The sequence below is a fragment of the Pristis pectinata genome, chromosome 9 (assembly GCF_009764475.1).
Source record: "Pristis pectinata isolate sPriPec2 chromosome 9, sPriPec2.1.pri, whole genome shotgun sequence".
NCBI classification, from domain to species: Eukaryota; Metazoa; Chordata; class Chondrichthyes; order Rhinopristiformes; family Pristidae; genus Pristis; species Pristis pectinata.
Genome location: NC_067413.1, coordinates 50509839 through 50536988, shown reverse-complemented (window position 1 = coordinate 50536988; position 27150 = coordinate 50509839). Strand labels below are relative to the sequence as shown.

The 27150-nt window shown below is 41.5% G+C and overlaps 1 protein-coding gene across 1 annotated transcript in view; it reads right to left on the bottom strand.

Annotated features, from left to right (window-relative positions):
- Nucleotides 1–15530: 15530 nt before the first annotated feature.
- Nucleotides 15531–27150, bottom strand: part of LOC127574179 (frizzled-6-like) — a 53050-nt gene continuing 41430 nt past the window's right edge. The window contains exons 5-7 of the mRNA XM_052022960.1: nucleotides 26346–26494; nucleotides 25368–25778; nucleotides 15531–21272 (exon numbers count right to left, since the gene is read on the bottom strand). Of these exons, the coding sequence (XP_051878920.1) occupies nucleotides 21101–21272; nucleotides 25368–25778; nucleotides 26346–26494 (732 nt within the window). The 3' untranslated portion in view covers nucleotides 15531–21100. The remainder of the gene's footprint in view (nucleotides 21273–25367; nucleotides 25779–26345; nucleotides 26495–27150) is intronic.

Below are 27150 nucleotides of genomic sequence, written 5' to 3'. Positions count from 1 at the left end.
CCTCAGCACCATTGATGTACACCGCCCCCTTTCCTGAAGTCAATGACCAGCTCCTTTGTTTTGTTGACATTGCGGGAAAGGTTGTTGTCATGACACCATTCACTAAGCTCTCTATCTCCTTCCTGTACTCCGACTCATCGCTGTTTGAGGTACAGCCTACAATGGTGGTATCATCTGCAAACTTTTTTTGACAATTGCATTGAATAATAAGCTAAGGTGCTTGGGTTCTTACATATTGGTTTTACCTGGCACCTTTTGACATGAATAATACACTAATTATCAACCTACACTGAATCTCAACTGGGTCTTGCAGAATGTGGACAATGAACTCCTTCATTATCTGAGGAACAAAAGGAAATGAGCATTCATCAGTGAACCACTCGATTTCCAGCATTATGCTGATGGGGGTGGAGGGATGGAGGGATAAGGGGGTAATATCCCTGATATAGCATGATTGGGCTTAGGACACTAGTCTGAGCTGTTTAACCCTTTGGCACTGAGATGATTGGCCCATAAAAATTACAACTATCCTCTGTTGTGTGAGCTATGACTATAGGCAGAGGAAACCCACCTGATATTTCCTGAGAGCTGAATGTTGCTGGCTGTAATCCATGAAGTCTGAGAAGATCAGTGGTGAGACCCCTACTGTTTGTAATGTATGTAAATGATTTGGACAAAAATGTAGATGGGATGATTAGTAAGTTTGCAGATGACACAAAAATTGGTGTAATGACAGATAGTGAGGAAGATTTTCAAAGGATACAGCAGGATATAGATCAGGTGGAAATTTGGGTGGAGAAATGGCAGATGGAGTTTAATCTGGACAAGTGTGAGGTGGTGCATTTTGGGAGATCATATACAAGAGAAAAGCACGACTCGTTGGAGCATTGATGTACATAGGGATTTTGGGATGCAAGTCCATAGTTCCCTGAAAGTGGCAACACAAGTGAAAAGGGTGGTAAAAGAGGCATATAGCCTGTGTGCAGAAGAGGTTCACCAGGATGCTGCCTGGACTGAAGAGTATTAGCTACAAGGAGAGGTTGAATAAACTTGGATTGTTTTCATTGGGGTATTGGAGGCTGAGGGGCGACCTGATAGAAGTCTATAAGATTATGTTAGGTGTAGATAGGGTAGATAGTCTAAGTCTTTTTTCCAGGCTGGTCCATATCCTTCCATTCTCTGCATATTCATGCTATCTTAGAGCCCCTTAAACACCACTGTTGTATCTGCCTCGCCACCCCGGCAGTGCATTCCAGGCACCCACTACTCTCTGTGTAAAAAGCTTGCCCCACACAGCTCCTTTGAGTATTCCCCTCTCAGCTGAAATGCATGCTCTCTAGTATTAGACATTTCGACCCTGGGAAAAAGATATCGGCTACCTATGCTATCTATGCCTCTCATTATTTTATAAACTTCTATTATGTCTCCCCTCAGCCTCCACCACTCCAGAGAAAACAACCTTAGTTTGTCCATCCTCTCCCTATAGCATGTGCCCTCTAATCCAGGCAGCATCCTAGTAATCCTCTTCTGCATCCTCTCCATGGCCTCCACATGGGGTGAGCAGAATTAAATATTCCAGATGCAACCTAACCAGAGTTTTATAAAGCTGCAATATAGCTTCCTGATTCTAGAACTTAATGCCTCAACTAATAAAGGCAAGCATGCCATATGCCTTCTTTAACACCCTATCAACCTGTGCAGCCACTTTCAGGGAGCTATGGACTTGGACCCCTCTCTACATCAACGCTGTTAAGGGTCCTGCCATTAATTGTGTACTTTCCCTTTACATTTGATCTCCCAAAGTGCAACACCTCACACTTGGCTGGATTAAACTCCATCTGCCATTTCTCCGCCCAAATCTGCAACCGGCCTATATCCTGCTATATCCTTTGGCAATCTTCTACACAATCCATAATGCCACCAATCTAGGTTAGAGGTGAAAGGGGGAAAGTTTAAAGGACATTCACAAGGCAAGTTTTTTACACAGAGGGTGTATTGCGCTGCCAGGAGAAGTGGTAGAAGCAGATATGATAGCAATGTTTAAAAAGCATTTAGACAGACACATGATGGGGCGGGGAATAGATGAGTAATGGGTCTTGTGCAGGCAGATGGGATTAGTTTAGACTGGCATCATTATTGGCACAGACATTGTGGGCCTAAGGGTCTATTTCTGTGCTGTACAGTTCTATGTTCTATGTACTCAAGCTGATCACCATTCAGAAGGTTATTGCTGAGTAAGTGCTGCTTGATAGCAACATTGTTAGCTAGATGTCGGCATTTACAGGAGCTTGAATAAAGGAGTAGCCGGAGCTCAACTTTTCAGTATAACTGACACATATCCCTTTAAATTTGGTTGTGACATCTATGAGGAATATTATCACGAGGAGCAAGGACAAACCAACAGATGTATCATGGAGTTCACTACTTGGATGTTGAAAGTCTGCTTCAGGTAGAGGCAAGTCAGGAGGGGTTTTTTCAGTACCCGAGAGGAGTGTGCTGCATCTTTCACAACATTGCAGAGTGCAACAGAGAAGGGTGAATGGGTTCATCACTTAACTTCAAATCACAGTAAAGCGTAGGAGGTGCAGAAGAATGAAGTTAGAGCTTTCATTGTCAACTAACCAGAGATTCCTGGGATGGCCTAGAATTACACTGAAAAATGTGGGGACTGAAACCCTGCAGAATGTTTGCACCCATGATCCTCCCCTTAGTTTTCACAAAACAATCTTCAATCCTGTTTTTGACTGACCAATGGTAAAGTAATTGAAATGGTCAATTGGCATTCAGGAAGTGTTAATGGGAAGATGCAGAAGAGATACCCATCAATAATTTTTTTGTGGAGTTACAGAAAAAGGGACGGAAACATCAATTGTACATACTGTTACGGACTCAGTGAAAGTCCCTTTAAGATAGAGAGTGTGTGTGTATGTGTGTGTGGGGCGTGCTTACGTCAATAGAAGATAAAGGACGTAATGACGTTGTTGAAGAAGTTAGAAGAAGAAAGAGAGAGAGAGAAGGGAGAGAGACACCAGCCTGCTTGTTTTTCTCTATCGATGGATGAGAAACAATAACTGTGTTTGCCACTGAAATCCATGTATGGAAGTTGGAAGTAATCCGGTGGAGTTCACTTTGTTGCTGACCTGTAGAAGGAAACAGGTATTTGTGTGTGGACGACCACGGTTCGGATGCTTTTCGGGGTGAGCAAGTCACTACCGAGTAAACACTGAAGTGTCGTTTGGGTTCCATCGTGGAACATTTGGATTTCGTATGTACTCTCTCTATGTTTTTCTACATCTACATCTTATCTTCAGACAACGGTGGTTGTTGAAGAAGCCCTTGCTCACGTTTCACCTTATGGCTTGCGGAACTGAACTTTAAGAACCATTCAGGAACTGGGAGTTTTGGACTTTGTCACACACACACGAAGAGTTTAGTTTTGGGGTTAACATTCGAGGTTTAACATTCTTGAATTCTAACATACTAACATTTTTACTTTTATTTTACGTATTATCATAAGTAGTGATTAATAAAATAGTTTTAACACTGAATCATGCTCAGTGTGTTTCTTTTGTTGCTGGTTCGTGACAAAATTGGGGGCTCGTCCGGGATAGTTCCCAAGGTTAACGAGTGTCGTCTGGGATTGTACCCCAGATTGACGAAATTTGTTCGAGATTCAATCCAAAGATTTTTGAGAGAGGTCTGATAAATTCTTTTTAATTGGCTTGTGTGTGTGGAAACCAGCAGCAATGGATATTAAGGCATTTTTGGAGTCACCAACCCAAAAGGGATTGGAGGTGGCGAAAAAGGATGATCTGATAAAGATTGCTACAAGGCTAAACCTTACAGAAGTAAAGCAGTCTATGAGAAAGGCAGATATTCAGAGACTGATAGCTGGCCATTATGTGGAAAAGAAAGTGTTTGAGAAGGAAGTGTTAAAACAGTTTCCTGGCAGTGAAATAGCAATTTCTGAGGCACAGGTGCAGCTGGCAAAGATAGAGGCTGAACGAGAGCAAAATAAATTAGAAGCTGAACGAGAACAAAAGAGATTAGAGGCTGAACGAGAACAAACCCAGTTAAAGATAGAGGCCGAGCGAGAGAAATTAGAGGCCGAACAAAAGCTAACTCAGATGAAGATAGAGGCTGATCTAGCAATGAAGCAGATGGAATTGAAGAGGATGGAGCTGGATAGTGAGGAGAAGGAGAAACAGAGGCAGCATGAGTTACAAATGAAGCGTAGGAGTTCGGAATCTGATTCTGATGATGTTTTTTCAGCCAGCAGGGAGGTTCGATTAGTCCCTCCGTTTGAAGAAGATCAGGTTGATCAGTATTTCCAACATTTTGAAAAGGTTGCTGTGAGTTCAAACTGGCCAAGGAAAGGATGGGCTCTTATGGTACAGAGTGTGATTAAAGGTAAAGCTCAAAAAGCTTATTCTGCTTTGTCTGTTGAGGATGCAGCTGATTATACCAAGGTAAAACAAGCTATTTTGAAGGCCTATGAATTGGTCCCTGAGGCTTATAGACAAAAATTCAGAGACTTGAGGAAATCTGCAGATCAGACTTATATGGAATTTGCCAATGGAAAGAGAATATGTTTTGAACGATGGTACATGGCTAAAAATGTAGATGGGGATTTTGATAAATTGAAAGAATTGATACTAGTGGAAGACTTTAAAAGATGTGTTCCAGCTGAATTAACAACATATTTAAATGAAAAGGCAGTGGAAACTTTACAAGAAACTGCTAGGTTGGCAGATGATTATGCTTTAACCCATAAATCCAAATGGGGACAACCTAAAACCTTTCAAAAGAGTTACAAAGACAATCCAGGTAAACCAGAGATTAAATTGGGAGGTAATCAAAAAGGAAAAGATGAAAAGAAGCCAGGGCTGGAGAAATCTGTTGAGCGTACTTGTTATTACTGTAGGAAACCTGGCCACGTGATATCTAATTGTGCCCTTTTGAAGAAAAAGAAGGAAGCTGGGCCCAATGCTTGCTTTCAGGCAATTAAAAATCAAAAAGGTTTAGGAGATGCTGTTAAAGATCAGTCCTTGCAAGAGGGAAAAGCGGAAAAGTTGGAGGAGGTGAGAAAGGAATTCCGTTCGTATGTATCAGAGGGTTTTGTTTCACTGAATGATGAGTCACCCCAGGTGCAGTGAAAATTCTTAGAGATACTGGGGCTAGTCAATCTCTCTTGCTGGACAGTGTTTTAAATTTTGGTGAAGAAAGTGACACTGGTGAAGTAAATCTAGTACGAGGCGTTACAGGTGAGACCATGTCTGTCCCTTTTCACAGGGTGATTTAAAGTCAAAGTTCGTAGAAGGACCAGTCGAGATAGGGATAAGACCTAGTTTGCCAGTGGAAGGAGTTTCTTTGTTATTGGGAAATGACCTTGCAAATGGAGAAAGTGATCCGTGGTACGGTTAACAACCAAACCAAGGATTGATGAGTCTGAGGATGATTCAGATGTTTACCCATCATGTGCGGTGACTCGAGCTAGAGCTAAAGAATTAGCCAAGACAGACAGTCCGGTGCAGTCTGATGTAGTTCCTTGTGACAGTCCTAAACAGGAAGAAAATTTTGATGCCTTATCTGAGACTTTTCTGTCTTCACTGGAGGATCAACATCCTTACAGTGAGCCTGAATTTAAAGATTTGTCTTGTCGAGGAAGGATTTTATGGTGGAACAGACAAAGGACCCTGAATTGACAGAATTGAAAGAAAAAGCACTCTCATGTGAGGAGATTGAAAAGGTGCCAACTGGATACTATGTCCAAAAATGGAGTGTTAATGAGGAATGGAGACCTCCTCATGTTCCTGTTACTGAGGAATGGGAAGTTATTCATCAGGTTGTTGTTCCAAAAGTTATAGGGATGAGATTTTAAACCTGGCCCATAGTATGCCTTTGGGGTGGTCATTTTGGTGTGAATAAAACTGTAGGGAAGATCTTGAAACAATTCTATTGGCCTGGTTTTGAGAAAAGATGCGGTGATGTTTTGTCGAACCTGCCACACATGTCAGATGGTAGGTAAACCAAATCAAAAACCCCCTGTGGCTCCTTTGAAACCAATTCCTGCTTTTGGTGAACCCTTTTCGAAGGTGATTGTGGACTGTGTTGGTCCATTACCAAAGTCTAAGACTGGAAATCAGTATTTGTTAACCATCATGTGTGCCACTTCTAGATTTCCAGAAGCAATACCCCTTAGAAATATTAAGGCCAAGACGGTGTCAAAGGCTCTTGTAAAATTTTTTACCTTGTTTGGTTTGCCAAAAGAAATCCAATCTGATCAAGGTAGTAATTTTATGTCAAAAATTTTTCAACAAATAGTCTATGAGCTGGGAGCAAAGCAGATTGTATCATCTGCATATCACCCAGAATCTCAAGGAGCTCTGGAGAGATTTCATTCTACTCTCAAAAATATGCTGAAGACTTATTGCTTTGAAAACACCAAGGATTGGGACGAAGGTATCCATTTACTTTTGTTTGCCGTTAGAGAATCGATCCAGGAGTCAATCGGATTTAGTCCGTTTGAGCTTGTGTTTGGACATAGGGTGAGAGGACCTTTGGAGTTATTAAGAGAGCAATGGGTTAATGAGGAAGTTCACTTGAGTCTGTTGGACTATGTCCAAAATTTAAAACTCGGTTGGAGAGAGTCTGCCAGCTAGCGAGAGAGAATCTGAAAACAAGCCAGATAAGAATGAAGACATATTTTGATAGACGTGCTCGGCCTAGGACATTCGCAGTGGGGCAAAAGGTGTTGGTATTTTTCCCTAGCCAAAATAATCCCTTGCAAGCTCGTTTTTCTGGACCCTATGTTATTGAATCTCGAGTGACTGATCTAACATATATAATCAAAACACCAGATAGACGCAAGAAAACACAACTCTGTCATGTAAACATGCTAAAACCTTATTATGAGAGGGATTCAGTTGTGGCCTTGGTGGATGATGTAAAGGTTGTTTCTAGAATGCCTGATGTTGATGTTGAGGAGGCCAATTTAGACCAAATATTGTTCCATCGAAACTAAAAAACCAAAATATCCTGGAGAACCTTGAAACGAAGTTGACCATTTACAAGTTTCACAAAAACAACAGATGAGAGAATTAATTTAAAATTTAAAAATCTGTTCCCAGATGTTCCAAACAGAACATCGATAATTACCCCATGATGTTGATGTTGGGGATGCAAAACCAATCAAACAACACCCATATCGAATGAATGTGGAAAAAAGTAAACTTGTTGATCAGGAAATCAAATACATGTTGGAAAATGATATTATTAGACATTCTACTTCAAACTGGAGTTCGCCCTGTGTTATTGTACCTAAACCTGATGGAACTATTAGATTTTGCACAGATTACAGGAAAGTGAATGCTGTAACAAAGTCAGATGCTTACCCTATTCCTAGAGTGGATGATTGCATAGACAGAGTGGGAAAGGCAAAATTTCTTACAAAGATTGACCTATTAAAAGGGTACTGGTGTGTTCCATTAACAGATAGAGGAAGGGAGATTTCAGCCTTTGTAACCCCTTCTGGATTGTATGAATACAATGTTTTGCCATTTGGAATGAAAAATGCTCCGGCAACATTTCAAAGAATGATTAATTCAGTGATTCATGGGTTAAAACATACAGATGCCTACATTGACGACTTAGTGACTGGGAATGATACATGGGAGGATCACATCTCTGCGTTAGAAAGGTTGTTTGAAAGACTTTCCAAGGCTAACCTTACAGTTAACTTGGCTAAAAGTGAATTTGGCCATGCCACTGTGACGTATCTTGGTTATGTTGTAGGTCAAGGCAAGCAAGCTCCTGTTCAGGCAAAAGTTCAAGCAATATCTGAGTTCCCTATTCCCACAGGTACGAGGACTGTTAGAAGATTTTTGGGAATGGTTGGATATTATCGCAAAATTTTGTAAAAATTTTGCTGATATTGCTCTTCCCCTAACTAATCTTCAGAAGAAGGGAGTAAAGTTTGTTTGGACAGATTCTTGTCAAGAAGCATTTGAGAAGCTGAAAGCCATTTTATGCTACCATCCTGTGCTCAGAACACCTGACTTTGAAAAGCCATTTCATTAGCAGTAGATGCCAGTGATGAAGCTGCAGGAGCTGTGTTGTTGCAGAAGGGTGACCTTGATGATATTGACCATCCTGTAGCTTACTTTTCAAAGAAATTTAATGAGCATCAAAAGAATTATTCCACCATAGAGAAAGAATTACTGTCGCTTGTTTTAGCCTTGCAACATTTCAGTGTATATGTTTGCACCGCTCAGAAACCATTGACTGTGTATACAGATCATAACCCATTGGTGTTTCTGAGCCGAGTCAAAAAACAAGAACAGAAGGCTGTTAAACTGGAGTTTAATTTTGCAAGAGTTTGATCTCATGATAACTCACATTAAAGGCAAAGATAATGTGATTGCTGATTGTCTTTCCCGATGTTAAATGGGAAACATGTATCTGTACTAATCTGATAGTCTGTAGTTGTGTAGCATGATAATTATTAAAATTACTAACTATGCGCGGTTAAAATTTTCTTGGAAAATTTTTTTTTAGGTGGGAGGTGTTACGGACTCAGTGAAAGTCCCTTTAAGATAGAGAGTGTGTGTGTATGTGTGTGTGGGGCGTGCTTACGTCAATAGAAGATAAAGGACGTAATGACGTTGTTGAAGAAGTTAGAAGAAGAAAGAGAGAGAGAGAAGGGAGAGAGACACCAGCCTGCTTGTTTTTCTCTATCGATGGATGAGAAACAATAACTGTGTTTGCCACTGAAATCCATGTATGGAAGTTGGAAGTAATCCGGTGGAGTTCACTTTGTTGCTGACCTGTAGAAGGAAACAGGTATTTGTGTGTGGACGACCACGGTTCGGATGCTTTTCGGGGTGAGCAAGTCACTACCGAGTAAACACTGAAGTGTCGTTTGGGTTCCATCGTGGAACATTTGGATTTCGTATGTACTCTCTCTATGTTTTTCTACATCTACATCTTATCTTCAGACAACGGTGGTTGTTGAAGAAGCCCTTGCTCACGTTTCACCTTATGGCTTGCGGAACTGAACTTAAGAACCATTCAGGAACTGGAGTTTTGGACTTTGTCACACACACACACGAAGAGTTTAGTTTTGGGGTTAACGTTCGAGGTTTAACATTCTTGAATTCTAACATACTAACATTTTTACTTTTATTTTACGTATTATCATAAGTAGTGATTAATAAAATAGTTTTAACACTGAATCATGCTCAGTGTGTTTCTTTTGTTGCTGGTTCGTGACAATACCCACATGTATAATCTTAGTTAATTCCACTTTTTTTAACCTTGATCCACCAAACGCATCTCTCTGGTACCTCCCCTGAGGTAGATGTAGGCTGCTCTGCTCTCTGTCCTGACCATCGAAATGCTTTTAGCCAACATCCTCTGAGGTTTGGAGCTCCTGTCAAACTCTGCACCAGTTGCACCTGAGCAGAGATAGACATGGCCACTGAGAGAGGAGGCAGCAGCATGGACTGTGGCTGATGGGCTGCGTGAAGTGGTGGGAGGAGATGACAGATGAGAAGGGAGGGCAGAGTTTGCACAACCATGACCCCCTTTTGCCACCATTCCCATCATGGACTAATGCTGCATCACTCTTACTACTCTAGTAATATGAGATTGACGATGACTACAGTGGGAGGGGCAGACCCATTATTTAAGTCTCTTGTTTCACTCAAGTTATTTCTTTCTACTTTGACCCCATCCTTTCTCCCCCAGTGCAGTCCATTCTCACTTACATTCCATGACACCTGATGGCCTCCGCTACTTTCACAGTTTCCAATTTCCTGGTCCCAACCAGTTCATTATTACCATGGACACACAATCCCTCTGCACCTCCGATAGGAATGGACTGAGGGCCTTCTGTTTCTTCCCTAAACCAAGATCCAATAAGTTCCCCTCCACCAACACGCTCATTTGGCTGGCTGAACTTGACATTGAAAATCTCCCTCAACTCTACTCACTTTCTGCAGGTCAAAGCTGAAGCTCTGGAAACTTGCACGGTTCAAGCTCTATCTGTCATTCTGTGACAAACATGGAACAGTCTTTGTTTCTGTCCTAGTCAGGCCCCCTGTCTCAACTCTTTCTCTGGTACATTGATGATTATTGGTGTTGCTCCCTGCACTCATTCAGAACTTGAAAATTACATTAATTTTGCTTTCAATTTTCACTCTGCTCTCACTTTCCCACGGTCCATCTCAGACTTTTCCTGTTCTGGATCTCTCTGTCACTATCTCAGGGGATAGGTTACAAACATCTATTACTAGCCCATGGACTCTTGACAGCTGGTTTGTCAATACCTTCTCCCAACCTACCTCCTCTGAGGACTCCATCCCATTCTACAAGTTACTCCATCTCATTGTACCTGTTCAGATGATCAGACTTTCTACACAGCTGCCTCTGAGATTTCTTCTTTTCTCTTTAATGGTGGCATCTCCTCTATCATAGCTGACAGAGCCCCTGACCAGTTCTCATCTATTTCCTACACCTCTGCTCTCACCCCTCTCTCCCTGGGAGAACAAGGATAAATATCCCCTAGTCCTCACTTTCCACACCATTCTTCTCTACATTCAATGGATCATCCTTTATGATTTCCAGAACTTTAACAAAATTCTACTACCTGACACATCTTTTCCGCCTTTCCTTTTTCAGACTTCTGAAGGTCCATTCCCTTTGTGGCTCAATTGTCCACTCTTCCACCTCCACTAACCCTTCTCATGGTACTTTCCTATGCAACTGCAGGAGATGCAACACCTCGTTTACCTTGTCCCTTCCCACCATCCAGGGACCCAAGTAGTCCTATCAGGTGTCACAGCGATTCACTTGGACTTCTTCCAATCTAGTGTTCTGCATTTGGTGCTCACAATGGAGAAACCGAAGATTGGATGACTGCTTTGCGGAGCACCTTCACTCAGTCTGAAGGGCTTCCAGTGCTTGTCACTTTAATTCTCCATTCCACTCCGCCTCTGATTTATCTGTCTGTGACCTTCTGCAATGTTCCAATGAGACCTAATGTGGGCCAATGTAAGCCTGAGCAACAGTACCTCATCTTCTTCGTGAGATTGTAGCAGCCTTTGGAACCCAATCTCCAATTAAACAAATTGAGGTAATTTGCTTTCCCTACTAGTATCAGAACTGGCCTGTTTGGCTGCAAAGGTTAACTATCTGTCATAGTAATTCAGTTTTTCCTTCTCCACAGATACTGCCTGACCTGCTAGACATTTCCAGCATTTCCCTTTTGGTTTCAGTTCTCTGCATCAGCTATGACCTGCATTTCACAGCTTTAACATGCCCCTTTGTTTGTTTTCTCTCTCTAGCTACTCTCGTTAATCTATCAACCTGACGTCTCCACAAACAGCAGGATCAACTCGGCAGCCTTGGCCTCACTCTATCAGAGATAATCCCATTGTCCTACGCACCCTTCCCCCCACTATCTCTGCAATTTTAAACTAACTTTTTTTCTCACTTTCCAGTTCTGATGAGTATTCTACAACCTGTTTCTCCTTGTACAGATGCTGCTGGACTTACTGAATATGTCCAGCATTTTCTGTTTTTATTTCTGATTTCCAGCATCTGTTTTTTTTTATTTTCAAACACTGGAAGGACACAACTTGGTATCTGCCATTCTGTTTATGGTGGTAGAAAAGTTGTCATCCTTGTACTCATTTGAAAGTTGTGCATGAAATTCCACAAGGCCAGCCCTTCTTTCCCTGTAATGCATTTTTTGAACATCTTGCTTCATTAATTCACCAAATGAAGGTGGATTCCTCCATTCTCTCCACCGTGGTGCAGAGGGCTTGTGTCAGTCTTCATGTTGCTAACTTGCATATGCTCCTCTTGTGTTCTCATTCTTGTGGTAGCCCCTTGAGCTGGACATGCGTCTGGTTCAACAGAGTGTGACGAGTATTCTGTCACTCCTGTATTCCTCCACACGTAGTTTGTGAAAGGTGATTAACGTGAGACATTGGTTTTCTGTCCACAGATGCTGCCTGAGGGTACTTCCGTTATTTTTCTGTTTTATTGATTTCCATGATCCACAGTAATTTGCTGTTTGATTAGCCACTGTATCTTGTACATTCTGTGAAGGGGGCTTCAGCAACATACATCTGTCACATTATTGAACTTCATATGCCCATGCAGCCCCAGATTGATAGACCTCCCGTACATTTGCACTGGATTAACAAATTTGCACAGTACTCCATCTAGTGGCTGATATGTGCTGTCACTTTGCTCCCTTGTTAGCTTAATTAGCTGACTAAAAAATTTAGTGCCACATGTAAATTAGTTAAGATGTAAATGAATCGTGTTACTAGCTTAGTCCAATTATCAAATAAAACTATTTGCACATGGTAACCAGAACTAACTGTTTCATCTGAGCAAAATTTTTCATCTGTGACAATAGGAAGAGATGAAAATAACTGAGCACCTGTCATGTCTCTTCCGACAAGACATGGTTCTTCTCCCTATCCTGGGAGAGACAAGATGAAGTATGCTGCTGCCCTTGACAGCCGGTCATGGGAAGCCATGGGAAAGTGAAGGTCAGCAGGAAAATCTTTCTGTGGATAAAATCATGTACGTACACTGAAAGTGGGTATGGTTGTTGGTAACTATTCTAGCATCAAGGAATTTATGTCTGAGACTTGACCTCATCCCAACATCTTCAAATGTCTCATTAATAAAATTGCCCCAAGAAGGGGCTGTTGTAAACCAATTCTGGTGTACAGATTCATTCTTCAGTAATAGTGCAGCATACAGTAAAATGTAGACAGAGTCTAGGTTTGGGATGATTAGTAGGAAATGTTCACACACATAAATACTGGAGGTCAACCATGCCCCTTGCTTAGTTCCCCACCATTAACACTGAGTGGGTGATGTTACCATTTCATAGAAACTTAATTAAACTAGTCATTTAAACATTAACAAGGGCAGGGCAAAGTTGCAACTGACAAATGTTGGTGTAATTTTACATGAACCACTGAAAGTTAATTTGCAGGTACTGCAAACAATTAGGAAGGCAAACAGTACATTGGCCCTTTTTGCCAGATGATTTGAGTACAGGAATGGATATGGCTTGATCCAATTATATAGCACTTGGTGAAACCGCATCTGGAATGTTGTGTACAGGTGTACAGTATCCTTACCTCAGGAAGCTTTTATTTGTATTACAAGGATTATAAAAAAGATTCGTCAGATTGATTCCATGGACAGCGGGTTTGTTGTTTGTGAGATTCAAGAGTATAGGCCTTTTTTGCTTGGAGTTCGGGGGAGTGAAACATACCGAAGCTTTATGGATTTGCCAGGGTAGATGTGAAGTTAATGTTTCCTCTTGCTGATTTGAAAAGAGCCACAGTCTCAAAATAAGCGGACATTCAGGACAGAAATAGGAAAAAAGTTCTTCATCCAGAGGAAAGTGAATCTTTAAAATTTTCCATCTGAGGGATCTGGAGATTCAGTTGCCGAGTACATTTAAGGTAGGGTCAACAGATTTAGAGAATCAGGGATATGCGGTTAAAGCAGGAAAGTGGAACTGAAGTAAAAGATCAGCCCTGATCTTATCTAATGATGGAGCAGGCAAAAGGGCTGAATGGTCTACTCGCGCTTCTATTTAATTTCTTCAGTGCCTCTCCAATGTTGATAATCAAGGGGACATCAACAAACTCATCAGTAGCTGAGTCACGATGGAGTCAGGTGGGGGAGCAGGAGGGGAGGCAGTTGAGAGACAAAGACTGCTGGGTGATAGGCAGAAATTAGGCGGATGGAGCCAGGTGAGGAGGGTGGGGGAAAGGTAGAGACAGAGGCTGGAAGGTGACGTGGAAGCAGGAAAGGGAGGGATGATGGGTGCTGGAACCAGGTCGGACAGAGGTGGGATATGAAAGGTAGGCCAAAGGAGAAGAAACCCTGGTAAATAGCAGCGTGGGTGATGGGCAGATGGAACCAGGTGGAAGAGGGTGACAAATCTAGGTAAAGGAGCGAGGGGAGGGAACAAAAGGAGAGAGAGCCTAGGTGGACCCATAGGAGTGAGAAAGGAACACAGGGGAGGGGAGTGTGTGGGTTACCTGAAATTAGAATGGGGAGGTGTAGTGTGGTAATCTATATGAGTTTTTCTACAGATAGGGAATGTTTCTGCACTCCTATTTTGCATGAGTAAGTACACAAACATCACATACCATATATTTCTATTGGTTGCTCCCACTTCCTTTTGAAGCCCCATAAGTCAGGAAACTGAACCAGGCAGTCCCAACTACAATTGGCCCTAACACAGGTGCCATTTTTGCAATGTCGTTCATACAAGCTCTGCATATGACTGCTGCTGGGAAATGCACAGGCAGTGTTTTAATGAAAGAAAGTGGGTGAAAACCACCCAATCAGAGATTTTTTTGTGGGTTCTCTGATTGGGCATTATGCTAAAAGCAACACCTGTCTAGCATATCAAAAATAGATGAAATTTAATTTCTAGGCAATTGAACATTAATCTATGTACAGTAAATTCAGCAATATAACTGGAGGATAATATATCTTTCAAATTGTTCGATGTATCAGCTCCTTTTCCCTCTGAGACTAACACACTTGAGACTTAGCAGTGTAGTGACTCATTTTCTGTAGAGAATTTGGGCAGAGTAGCAATCTAAAAAAATGACCTGATTAATAATTTGGTAGCATTAAGCATGAATCTTGGCACCTTGATGTGGGATCTTGCACCTTTGTTAAACAAAGTCTTTGGGTTAAGGTCTTATTTGAAAGGCAACATCTCCACTGGCTTGAATACTGTTAAGCCCCAACCTTGGATTTCTTTACAGTAAAAGCAGCAAGGATGCAGCTGTGGAATGGGATGGGGGTGGCATTGGTGAAGGAAAAATGTCAGGTTGCTGTTGGGAAAAACACCCAGATGCTTTTTTGCCCTGATCACGTCCTTTGTTTCTCTCATTTAATTTGTTTATTCCAATTGTTTCCTTATATTAGAAGAGTGGAACAAATGAAGTAAATGCCCCAGGAATTTAAACCACTTTCCAGTTATTTTTGTGTGTTTATTCCCTCTCTACTTATCCAGTTCTACATTCTTAGTAGTTTAATTTCCCATTTTTTCCAATTCTGCTGAATGGTTACACCCAAAATTTTATCCATTTAATCTTTGCCCAGATATTAAATGACCTGCATTTTTACTTTTAAACTATCAGTAGACTTCGCAAGTCAGTAAAGGCCACATTATTTTCAGATTCATCAATACCTTCAGGAAAAAAGGTGCTATACTTGTAGAACTGTATCATGCTTGCTATGAACTTGCAGCATAGACCCCCTGTTCAGAATTTGAATAGCCTGTATTACTGCACATTATTTACTGCCATTGACCGTTCACTGCTCCAAGAATAAGCTGAACAATGTGAACAAAATATCACAATTAAATGTGGGAATAGAATTTACCCAAAGTAATCCACTAGTGCACACTTCCAAATATGCAGTTACTGCATTTTAATTAAATGTAAAATCTTGCACTTTGAATTTGCAATAACTCTTATAAAATAAGGACACATTAAAGTACTTATTGTAATCAAATAGAACATCACTAGTAATCAGGTAACAGAAATACAAATTTGTGCAAAAGCAGTTGAATCACAGGCCACTCCCATTAAGAAAACATCTTAAATAGCATATAAAAATAGCAGCAAAATACAAAAGAAATTGAAGTAAACTATATATAAGATATCAGAAGTACAGCAGTTCAGTCACTTATGCATTATTTAGCTGATCCTTTCACAGTCAATTTGAAAGGAAAAACCTTGGATCTTATTATTCTTAAGTCCATTCCTATTTCAGTCACTAAACATATACATACCAAATCATGCTTAGTTTTCTTTTACTTTAGCTGATATGGATTTATATCCAGAGTAAATAATGTACAATGATATCACACTAAATTTGGTCCCTAACAGGTTTTAATTGTATCACACTGCTAAACATCAAGGTAAAACTCATCTCCAGGACTATCAAAGCAGCTCATTTAGAAATGTCAGAACAAAAATTTGTTCAAATTACTGAAATGTATTTTTTATATAAGCACTCATTTCTTTCAGGTAGTTCACTTAGATGAAAAAACAGTCTTTGACTCACTGGTGATGTTTAATGCTCCAACGATGCAGGTGGAAAAGAATGGAACCCTTCCTTCATTAGCCCACCTCGTGGCAGCACTAAACATTACTGGAGTAGATTTCCAGTATTTCTGCCTCAAATGTTGGAATACCTTTCATAGTGTACTGGTGTTTTATCTTTCACTATTTCCCTCACCACATATCCTCAAGGCGTCATTACCTTCCATTTTATAATACTAAGGCAGAGCTCATTGATTCATTATGAAGAAGCCGGAATTGCAAAAGCCTTGTATTAAACATTCCACTGGTCAGCAGTTACAGACATGGATTCCGATTTTGATTTACTGCCATTATCAGCAATAGCAAGAAAGATAAACATAGTTACAAGCAACAAGCAGAGAGAACCTGCATTAGTTTTACTTGCATTTCTTAATAAATGTTCTTTTGCAAAATTGTTTTTTAATCCTTAACACCAAAGAGAAAACATTAAAAAAATCAAAATAATATTCTATAATCCAAGGGAAGAACAGGTAAAACTTTGAAAACATTTATAGTTAAACCAGGATAAGAAAACATGTGAGGACTTTAAGAGGTCCCCAACTTTGACCAAGAGAAAACCACAGAAACCTTCAGAAAACAGCAAGATTCAACATTTTATAAACTAATGGCAGGGACAGATAAAAGAATTTCTGCATTGGCCATAATGAACTAGTGGGACAAATGAGCAGAGAACAGCATGAATCACCTGAGTTTTCACAAAACAGTAGCAGTAGGGACATTAAAAAGTAAACAGGTCTGTTTCCAGAGGGATAGAATTGAAAGCACAAGTTACTTTGAAGTTATAGAGGACATTATTTAAACAATGTGGAAATTACAAGGATAAAAGCACTGGAAAAGATGCAAAAAAAGATTTACAATAGAGTGAAGCTAGGATTGTGAGGTTATACCTACTGAAAAATACTGAACAGCTTGTTGCTTTATTCTCTGGAAAAGGCTGAGACGTGACCAGACAGTGATCTTTAAAGGGCACAGAGAGCAGATGTGGAAGAAGAACTTCCACTACTGGAGGAAAGCAAAGCTTATGCCGATATAAGGCGGCCACTAATGACTCTGGCAGTGAATTCAGAAGGAACTCCTTTGTCAATGAGTGGTTAGAATGTGGAACTTGTTACTGCAAGGAGTGATTGAGGCAACCCACATAGCTGGATCTAAAGGGAACGATGAAAGCCCTAGGTAAACATTTGATGGAGAATGAAATAGAATGATACACTGATGGTGTTAGATGAAGAGTGTTAGAAGGGGTAACATGGGTGATAACGTAGATCCAGCTTGCTCTGGCAGCTCATTCCGCATGGATACCACCCTTTGTGCAAAAAAGTTGCTCCTCAAGTTCTTATTAAATCTTTCCCCTCTCACCATAAACCTGGGAAAAAGACTGAGTGCATTCACCCTATCCACGCCCATCATGATTTTCTACACCTCTATAAGATCACCTCTCAGTTGTTGCCTACGCTCCAAGGAATAAAATGTCCAACCTCTCCCTATAATTCAGTCCCTCAAGTCATGGCAACATCCTTGTAAATCTTTTCTGTGCTCTTTCCAGTTTAATAACATTTTTCCTATAGCAGGGTGATCAAAACTGAACACAATACTCCAAGTGTAGCCTCACCAGCATCCTGTACAACCTCACCATGGCCTCCCAACTCAATGCCCTGACTGATGAAGGACTGCGTGCCAAAAGCCTTCTTCACCACCCTGTCTATCTGTGACTTCACTTTCAGTGAACCATGTACTTGTACTTCGACAACACACCGCAGGGTCCTGCCATTCATTGTGGAAGTCCCACCTGGATTTGACTTTTCAAAATGCAACACCTCGCACTTATCTGAATTAAAGTCCATTTGCTATTCCTTGGCCCACTTACACAGCCGATCAAAATCCCCCTGTAATTTTTGATAACCTTCTTCATTGTCCACTATACCACCTATTTTAGGGTCATCTGCAAACTTACTAACCACGCCTTGTACATTCTTATCCAAATCGTTGATATAGATGACAAACAACAATAGGCCCAGCACTGACCCCTGAGGCACACCAATAGTCACAGCCTTCCAGTGAGAAACAATCTCAGTCCGAGAAACTCATCTATTTTCATTTCCTTATATATAATCACACCAAATTATTAAAATAAGATTGCACACATGCTAACTTCAAAAAGATTTTGTCACATGTTCTTCACTGGACCAAAGTTAACCATGGGCAATTATGTTATAAATATACACCAGACTGTGCATTGATATAGCTCCTTCAATCAAGTTGAATCATGCAATGGTACTTTCATGAGAAAGTTTTAATTATTAAAATGGATCAGTCTCTCAACACAGAAAGATACAACAAAGGAGGTGGCCATGTGGCCCAATGTGCCCATGTCAACTCTTTTGTAGTGCTTTTCAATTAATTCCACTCCCCGTCCTCTCTCCCTCACCATGTAGGTTGAACAGTCCAGGATTTACCAAGGGTTCTAACTCCTCAACTCACGAGTAAAAGTCAAGGTGACTCACAGCAATGGACTCTATGTTACATGATAGCACAGTGCAGAGCTAAATAATGCAGTGCTCAATTCTATATGCAGTAAAACCTTGATAATATGCAGGAAAACTCTGATAATCAGACATGTTTGGAGTTTGATGGTGCCTGACTAGCAGATTTTTTGGACTATTGGATGTTATTACTAAAACTCCAACACATTTTTAATTCACTTTTTTTTAAGATGTTACACAGTATTAAAGCTGTTTCCCAGTGAACCCAGTAAGTTTACAGGAAGCAAAGGAAATAGGAATCTGGTCAGTTTAAAAAGAGAACAGGAACTGGAGCCCCAATCAGCTGAAGGGAGCGTGGGAAATGGTGTCATGACGAGTCAGAAAGGAGTGAGGGAAGCGGAGTCCTGATGAGTGCAAAAGGAGTGTGAGAATCAGTGCCCCAGTGCATAAAAGGGAGCATGGGAACCAGGGCCCTGGTGGGTGGGAAAGGAGTGGGAGAACTGGATATTCAGTGAGTCAGAAGGAAGAGTGGCTGATGTTACCTGGTGAGCCAGATGCCAAACCACTGGGATTTCTGAATGGTCAGACTATGGATTATTGAAGTTTTACTGCACTTCCACTCAAAGTACTAACCCCTCTTTCCCTTTCAGATTTCATATTAACTCCTTGCAGACGATACATTTTCAATCTTTTTCTGTAATACACCACATTTCTGAACTCTGGGACAAAATGCAATCAAGGTAGCAGACTGATGACTGCAACTACATGATGAGGGTGCATTTTGGTTGCAAAAAGTTTGCTTTTGCACCCACTTCCTTAGTTGTCAAGGTGCCAACTGCTGTTTGTTTACAGGTTCATGAGAATCAGGCACACACCATATCTTATCACATCCCCAGCTGGTAAATAGGAGTCCATGCCTTGTCTGGTTGTTTTGCCTTTACTAGAACTGAGACACGAAGTTGTCCTGAATGAAACCAACTAAGGTAGTGCCATTAGGGAAGACTGAATGCAAACATTAAACCTATGGTATTTAAATCTAAAGAAGATCAAAACCACCATTTATCACCACCGCAGATTCCACTTGTAGTACAGGTTGTCGCCAGCTTACAGCAGGGTTCCATTCCTGTGAACTGTTCATAACCCAAAATTCAGCCGTGAACTGAGACCCCAGGCAGCAGAAGATGCCTAATGCAACCAACTATCTGCTGGAGGAACTCAGCAGGTGGAGCAGCATCTGTGGGAGCAAAGGAATTGTCCCTGTTTTGGGTCGAAACCCTGCATCGGGATCTGAAATTTTGCCATGCAATGTCGACAGTTCCTTTCCTCCCACAGATGCTGCTTCACCCGCTGAGTTCCTCCAGCAGGTTGTTTGTTAGTCCATGCAGTCTCTTGCGTCTCCAGCAGAAGATGCCTGCAGTCCCACAACAGCCGGTAAATACATACTGCCAGTCTCCCAAACCCTCATTTGTATGTATGGACTGTATCTAAGATGGACATTCATAAGCTGGGAAGGACCTGCAATCGCAAATGGTAACTTCACTGACATGAGAGATCCAACACTATATATCTGCTTCCCATTTTAAAATTCTACCCTACATTCTCCAGACCACATCTGCTTGGTTTTATGCATCTATATCCTAACCAAAATATACACATCTAAATTACCAGCTAATTTTGTTGTGTTCATACATGTTCATATTCATAAATTGAAAAAAATTCAATATATAAAGTTTGTAATCTTCTTCCAGTGAATGTGACCATATAAAGCTCCAACTTATTTTCCCTGAATTCTTCAAACAAAACTGCTCGTCTTCTACTTTGTACTCCCTGTGCCAGTGTACAAAATAAATATGACCCAGTCCACTATTGCAAATTGGGTTTGTTCAAGATCAATTTCTGCAGTGACTACATAATGGCTGCAACAGCAGCTGCTTTTAGAGTCACTATTAATATTTCAAGGTCTATCAAAAATCCTCTCACTACATAATCAAGTATACAAGATGAAAAAGAACATTTGAATTTAACAATATTAGCTACCGTTTGATTGAACAGAAAAATATGCCACCTAAGAATACTTTACACTGCACAAAAATATGACAAAATATTCACTAAACTCCTTTCTCCCCTTAACACAAAACTAACATTTAAGTATAAAATGAAGATCACCATGATATCAAAAAAATACTTGCCTGGAAGTGTAAAAATGGTTCAACTCATGCTATTTTATAGTGTTTTTAAAGTCTGTAGTAATTGCCCATTTATATTAAACTTTAGATTTACTTATGCTCAAACTATTTAAGATTTAATGCACTTAAATTACTGTTCTTAAAAGAAGACTGTAAGTAGCTTACAAAATAAAGCATAGAGGGTACTAAGTTCACAAAGAATATGCTGTGGTCAAAATATTTTACAAAGCTATGTAAAGCAAATGGTTCAAAGCAAGAATCCTCAGGCATTTGAGTCATCATTCCCAGGGTCTTCAACTTTGCTGAATTCCGGCAATGCATGCACAACAAGAGAAGCGCAGCCCTTGCTGCTTGTGGGACGTGAATAGTGTGGCACAAGGGCATAGCTACTTTGCAGCGTAGAGTCCTCAGCGAAGTTGCCACTTGGTGTTAATCTATATTCAAGGATAAACAGTCAGTGAAAACAAAGCAATCAATCTTCTTTAAGCTTTGCACATAACCTGTTGAGACCATGTGTAGCTTTTAGATAAAGCAGAGAATTACCAGCAGAGTATAAATGTATATATGCAGACGTTATTTAGCATCCATTTTTTTAAATGCTTAGATCTTGCATTTAGCAAAAAGAATAGCAATTTTGGAAGCAGAAAAATAGAGTTGGTTGGAGCAAAGGAATTTCTCCACAATACAAGAGAAGAAACTAGGAACTCTGATGTTACAGCACAACCACTGACAGGAGAGTTAAATTAAATTATGTTTACATAAATAGCCTTTGTTATAAATGTGAAGAAGCTGATTTAAAAAGTGTCACACAAATTTGACACCAATAATGTCGACAAACAAAATGTATGTTCAGTCACAAGATATTTAAAACATTCTATATAATCAATGTAGTGGCCCATTCCCACCCACATTGCCCAACTGGGAAATTTGCTCTTTATCGTTTCTGCTACTTGTTGCTGGATTAGTCTCAAAATCTCTCTGTCTTGCTCTCTACAAAAGAACACTTGAAGAACCATGGTCCTCAACTACATTGGGATTATCCCTCTTTATGTTCAACACTGTCATAAAGCTGGAGATTTGTTTCAGGTAGGACAAGGATTACGATTCATCCATCTATGGTATCTACTGGCTGGATCTCTTGTACCATAGCGTTCCATCTATTGACCAAACTTGGTAAATTTCATGCAACTATCAACATAACCAGAACCCATTTTGAAACAAAGTATGGTCAATTTCAGCAACAACCTGTTCACCTTAATGAAATTTTCTGCTCCAATTTAAAAAAGTTCTGATTTTGCTCCATTGATTACTTCAAGTAGTGAGACAACTTAAATCTAATGTAGGCCAAAAAACTGCTTCAAACTGTGAGAGGACTTCATCATGGTTGCTGGGCATGTCCCCCACTGGCTAGTCCATACTAAGTCACAGGATTCCTTGCATTGTACTACTGTGACTGAGAAGTGGAATTGATCCAGAGAAACAGCAAACATAGAGAAATTGAGGCAGAGAAGCAGCTCAGTCCAGCAGCAAGACAGTCCAGTCTGGCAAGGCAGTTCAATCCAGCAACAAGGTAGTCCAGTCTAGCAGCAACCGTGATAGTCTGGCGGATTGACCTGTAAAACAGCTGGCATAATCAAAGACCCCTCCCATCCGGGACATTCTCTCTTCTCCCTTCCCCCATCAGGCAGAAGATACAAAAGCCTGAAAGCACGTACCACCATACTCAAGGACAGCTTCTACCCCGCCGTTATAAGATTATTAAATGGTTCCCTAGTACAATAAAATGGACTTTTGACCTCACAATCTACCTTGTCATGACCTTGCACCTTATTGTCTACCTGCACTGCACTTCCTCTGTAGCTGTGACACTTTACTCTGCGTTCTGTATTGTTTTATGTTGTACTACCTCAATGTACTGTGCAATGAATTGATCTGTACAAACGGTATGCAAGACAAGTTTTTCACTGTACCTTGGTACAAGTGACAATAATAAACTAATTCCAATTCCATTGATCATCAGGCCAATGTCTCCCATACCATCACAGATCTCATCACTTCAGGAGACCTCCACTCCACAGCCTCCAACCTGATAGATCCCCTGTACTGCCCATTTCTACCTCTTACCCAAGATTCACAAACAGGACAGCGCTGGTAGGCCCATTGGCTCTGCCTGCCCCCCCACAAACTTATCTCCGCGCCTTGACTCTATCTTATTCCCCCTTGTTCAGTCCTTTCCGACTTACATCTGTGATACCTCACATGCTCTCCACCATTTTTAGAACTTCCAATTCCCTGGCCTCCACCGCTTCATCTTCACCATGGAAATCCAGTCCCTATACACTTCCATTCCTCATCAGGAAGGCCTTAAGGCTCTCTGTTCTTCCTGGAACATTGATCCAACCAGTTCCCCTCCACTAATATCCTCCTCCGCCTGGCAGAACTTGTGTTTACCCCGAACAACTTCTCCTCTGACTCTTCCCACTTTCTCCAAATTGAAGGTGTAGCCATAGGCATTCAGATGAGCCCCCGCTATGTGTGTCTTTTTGTTGGCTACATGGAGCGATCCATGATCCAAACCTACTCTGGCACCACTCCCCAACTCTTCGTCCGCTACACTGACGACTGCATTGGTGCTGCTTCCTGCACCCATATGGAACTTGTCAATCTCATCAACTTTGCTACCAACTTCCACCCCGCCCTCAGGTTCTCTTGGACCATTTCTGACACCTCTCTCCCCTTTTCTGGTCTCTGTGTCTCCATCTCAGGAGGCAAACTATCCATTGACATTTACCACTGACTCCCACAGCTACCTTGACTACACCTCCTCTCACCCTGTCACTTGCAAGGACACCATTCCCTTTTCTCAGTTTCTCCAACTCCGTCGTGTCTGTTCTTGAGCTGAGGCCTTCCACTGAAGGATATCTAAGATATTCTCCTTTCTCAGGGAAGGGGGATTCCCCCTACTGCGATAGATGGAGCCTTCACCCATATCTCCTCCATTTCCTGCACTTCTGCTGTCACCCAACTTCCTCCAAGACAGAATAGGGGTAAAATTCCCTTGGTCCCTACCTTTCACTCCACCAGCCTCTGCATCAAGCACATCATTCTTCGACACTTCCACCAGCTACAACGTAATCTCACACCTGTCACATCTTCCCCTCCCCACCTCTTCCTGCTTTCCACAGGGACCACTCTCTCCATGACTCCCTGGTCCACTCATCCCTCCCAACCCATCCCTCCCCCTCTCCAGGCACCTTCCCCAGTAACCGTAGGAGGTGCAACACTTGTCCCTACATCTCCCCCTCACCACCGTCCAGGGCCCGAAACAGCCCTTTCAATGCACCTCCTCCAACCTTGTTTATTTCACCTGTTGCTCCCGATGTGGCCTCCTCTGCATCAGAGAGACCGAACAGAGACTAGGTGACCACTTCACCAGGCACCTGCGCCCTGTCTGCCGTGGCCATCTGGAGCTCCCTTTTGGGAGATGTTTAAATTTCCCTCCCTGTTCCCACATTGACATGTCTGTCCTCGGCCTCCTCCGCTGCCAGAATGAGGCCAAACTAAAGCTAGTGGAACGGTATCTCATATTCTGCCTGGGCAGTCTATGCCTGGGTGGTCTACAACTCAACAGCATAAACACTGAATTCTCTAGTTTCAGGTAACCTGCTCTTCCTGTGTCTTTTTTCTCCTTTCTGATATACCCATGTCCTCTCACACACTCCCTTCTTTCCAACTCCCACCTTCCTATCACCCAGTTTCTTTCCCCTCCCCCACACTCCTCCCACTGGGTCCTCTCCCCTCGCTGTTCCCATTTGCCCATCCCTCCTCCCTTATTTGGTTCCATGCTCTACCTTCTTTTCCTATCAGTTTCCATCATCTGCAGCCCCTTGATGCCTCCACCAATCGCCTCCCAGCCTCTGTCGCTATTTCCAGATGAAGGGTCTTGACGCGAAATGCCGACTGATCATTTCCCTCTACAGATGCTGCCTGACCTGCCGAGCTCCCCCAGAAGTTTGGTTTCGTTGGCAGTGAGATAGTCCAGTCTGGCAGTGAGATAGTCCAGGAAGACACAAGAGACTGCAGATATTGGAAGCTGGAGTAAAAAAAAACAAAGAGTTGGAGGAACTCAGTGGGTCAAACAGCAACTGTGGAGGGAAAGGAATGGTCGATGTTTCAGATCGAGACCCTGCATCAGGACTGCTTGACCCGCTGTGTTCCTCCATGTTTTGTTGAGTGGGAAGTCCAGTCCGGCAGTGAGATAATCCAGTCTGGCAGTGACAGTCCAGTCCAGAAGCAAGAGTATTCAGGCTGGCAGCGAGACAGTTCAGTTTGAAACATCTTTAAATAACAATTCATTTCTGTATCAAACAACAAACCAATCATTTCAAAATTATTTCACGACTTTGGAAGGTAAGATCTGATCCCCAAACCTGAATGCTTACAATACTGTTGATTAAGAGTGAAGTCCACTGCATTTATTTACTTCAGATGCAATCATTAAATTACACAGCGAATCAGCTGTCCCTCACCTTCCATCTGGGACACGCTGCAAGCCTTCAGACTGGATGCTTAGTCCACCAGAACTGTTGCCCTCTTTACTTCTTTTCTCTGGCAAGTCAGCAGACATTGCTTGGCCCAATAAACTGATAGAAGCTTGTTCCCCAGTGGAGACGTTCAATGTAGAAGGCATTTCAGGCAGGAGAGTATCATGCTCATTGATTTCAAGGAAAGGTTTAGCTTCTGAAAGTGTCCCTGGACTGGCTGCAGGCAAGGACGTCCCATGACCTGCCACACCCATGGTGGACGTCCCCATGGATTTAGAGATTACCCTGAGTTTATGGGAACTTGACTTGTGTTTCTTCTTGTGCTGTACTTTGGAATTGTGCTTTAGGAAAAATTCACAGGACTCCTGCAGCACTCTGCGACTTTCAGTTATTGGGCTAAGGAGACAGAACGATGAGAACATTCAGAAAATAAGCATCAATCATCAAAATGGACAATGCTTCAACAGAATTAATCCTTCGGGATTTGATGTAAGTGTGGTGATTACGCTGCTGTACTAGCAGTCCCAAGATCATAATCCAAACCTCGCATGTCATGCTGTGAAAATGAATTTAATAAATCTACTCATATGTGTGCCTTCGCAGAGACAATGACAATGAAATGTTGCTAAGAGGCAGAATGAAAAGACGTCATTTAACTCTTTTATTGTTACAAAATTAAGTTTGTAAGCCAAAATATTGCAAAAGGCCAAAAGCACTGGTGATTTGAAATTGAAAAGTAGCCATGAGATATGGAGAAGCACCTTGTTTTCCTTCAATAGCTCTGATGGGTGAACACAGCATCTAGGGGCGTGCATTGAGCCCTTCCACTGCTGCTCTAAATGTCCACCACCACACTTCCACCCAGCAATCATCCCAACCCCTACAAACACCACCCGACTTATTCTACTACCTTCCCCATATATAGTTAGCACACTTCACTAAAAGATTAAGAGGTGGTCTTACTCTCGCTTGCGAGCGCTCTGAAAGAAATTGGCCCATTCAGAACAGGTCTTCCTACTGCCAACCCAGAAAACTGCTGGTATACCGACAATTAGAGTCATCAGGTATTTCATCATAAAAAGAGACAAGTCAGGTCTAGTCAGAGTTTCAACCTGAATAAAAACACACAAAAAAATTACTACATCAAAATATACCACAGGAAGATGAGTAAGCATTGCCAGTTTTAATTAAAATTCAATACCACCACAGCATAAATTATTATAAGAAAACAAAATCATCCAAGTTTTAACCAGGGTGGAAGACTACAATTCATTAGTAAGGAGAATCCACTTGAGCAATATTATAATGACACAATTAAGCTTCCTATACTGCCTGCAGATAACCACAACTAAAATTCTTGCAAAGGTTCTTCCAATCTCATGCCCTAATTTTGACAGAAGCTCAGAGAAATGCCATAACCAGCTGATGGTGCCTTTTCTCTACGGCAATACTTTGTTAAAAGTGCTACATAATTTGCAATTGCTGATGCTTCTGTCCATGGTAATGTGACTGATGAATACCCCACTTCTCTTCCTGCATATTCCAGTGTTCATGACAGAGGCAAACAAAAATGTTGATAAAATGTCAAACAGCTGAATGTAGGAACTGTAAAGAGCAAAACAAGAATCACCTAGTTACAGTAATGAAACTGTCACACATAAGAGTGAGCTCATGCACCCTTAGTTTTTTCCTCCCTCTCTTCTTCCTGAAAGAATCAACTCAAACAGATGTAGGTGATCTAGTAGATGTTTTACAGTTTGCTGGACAA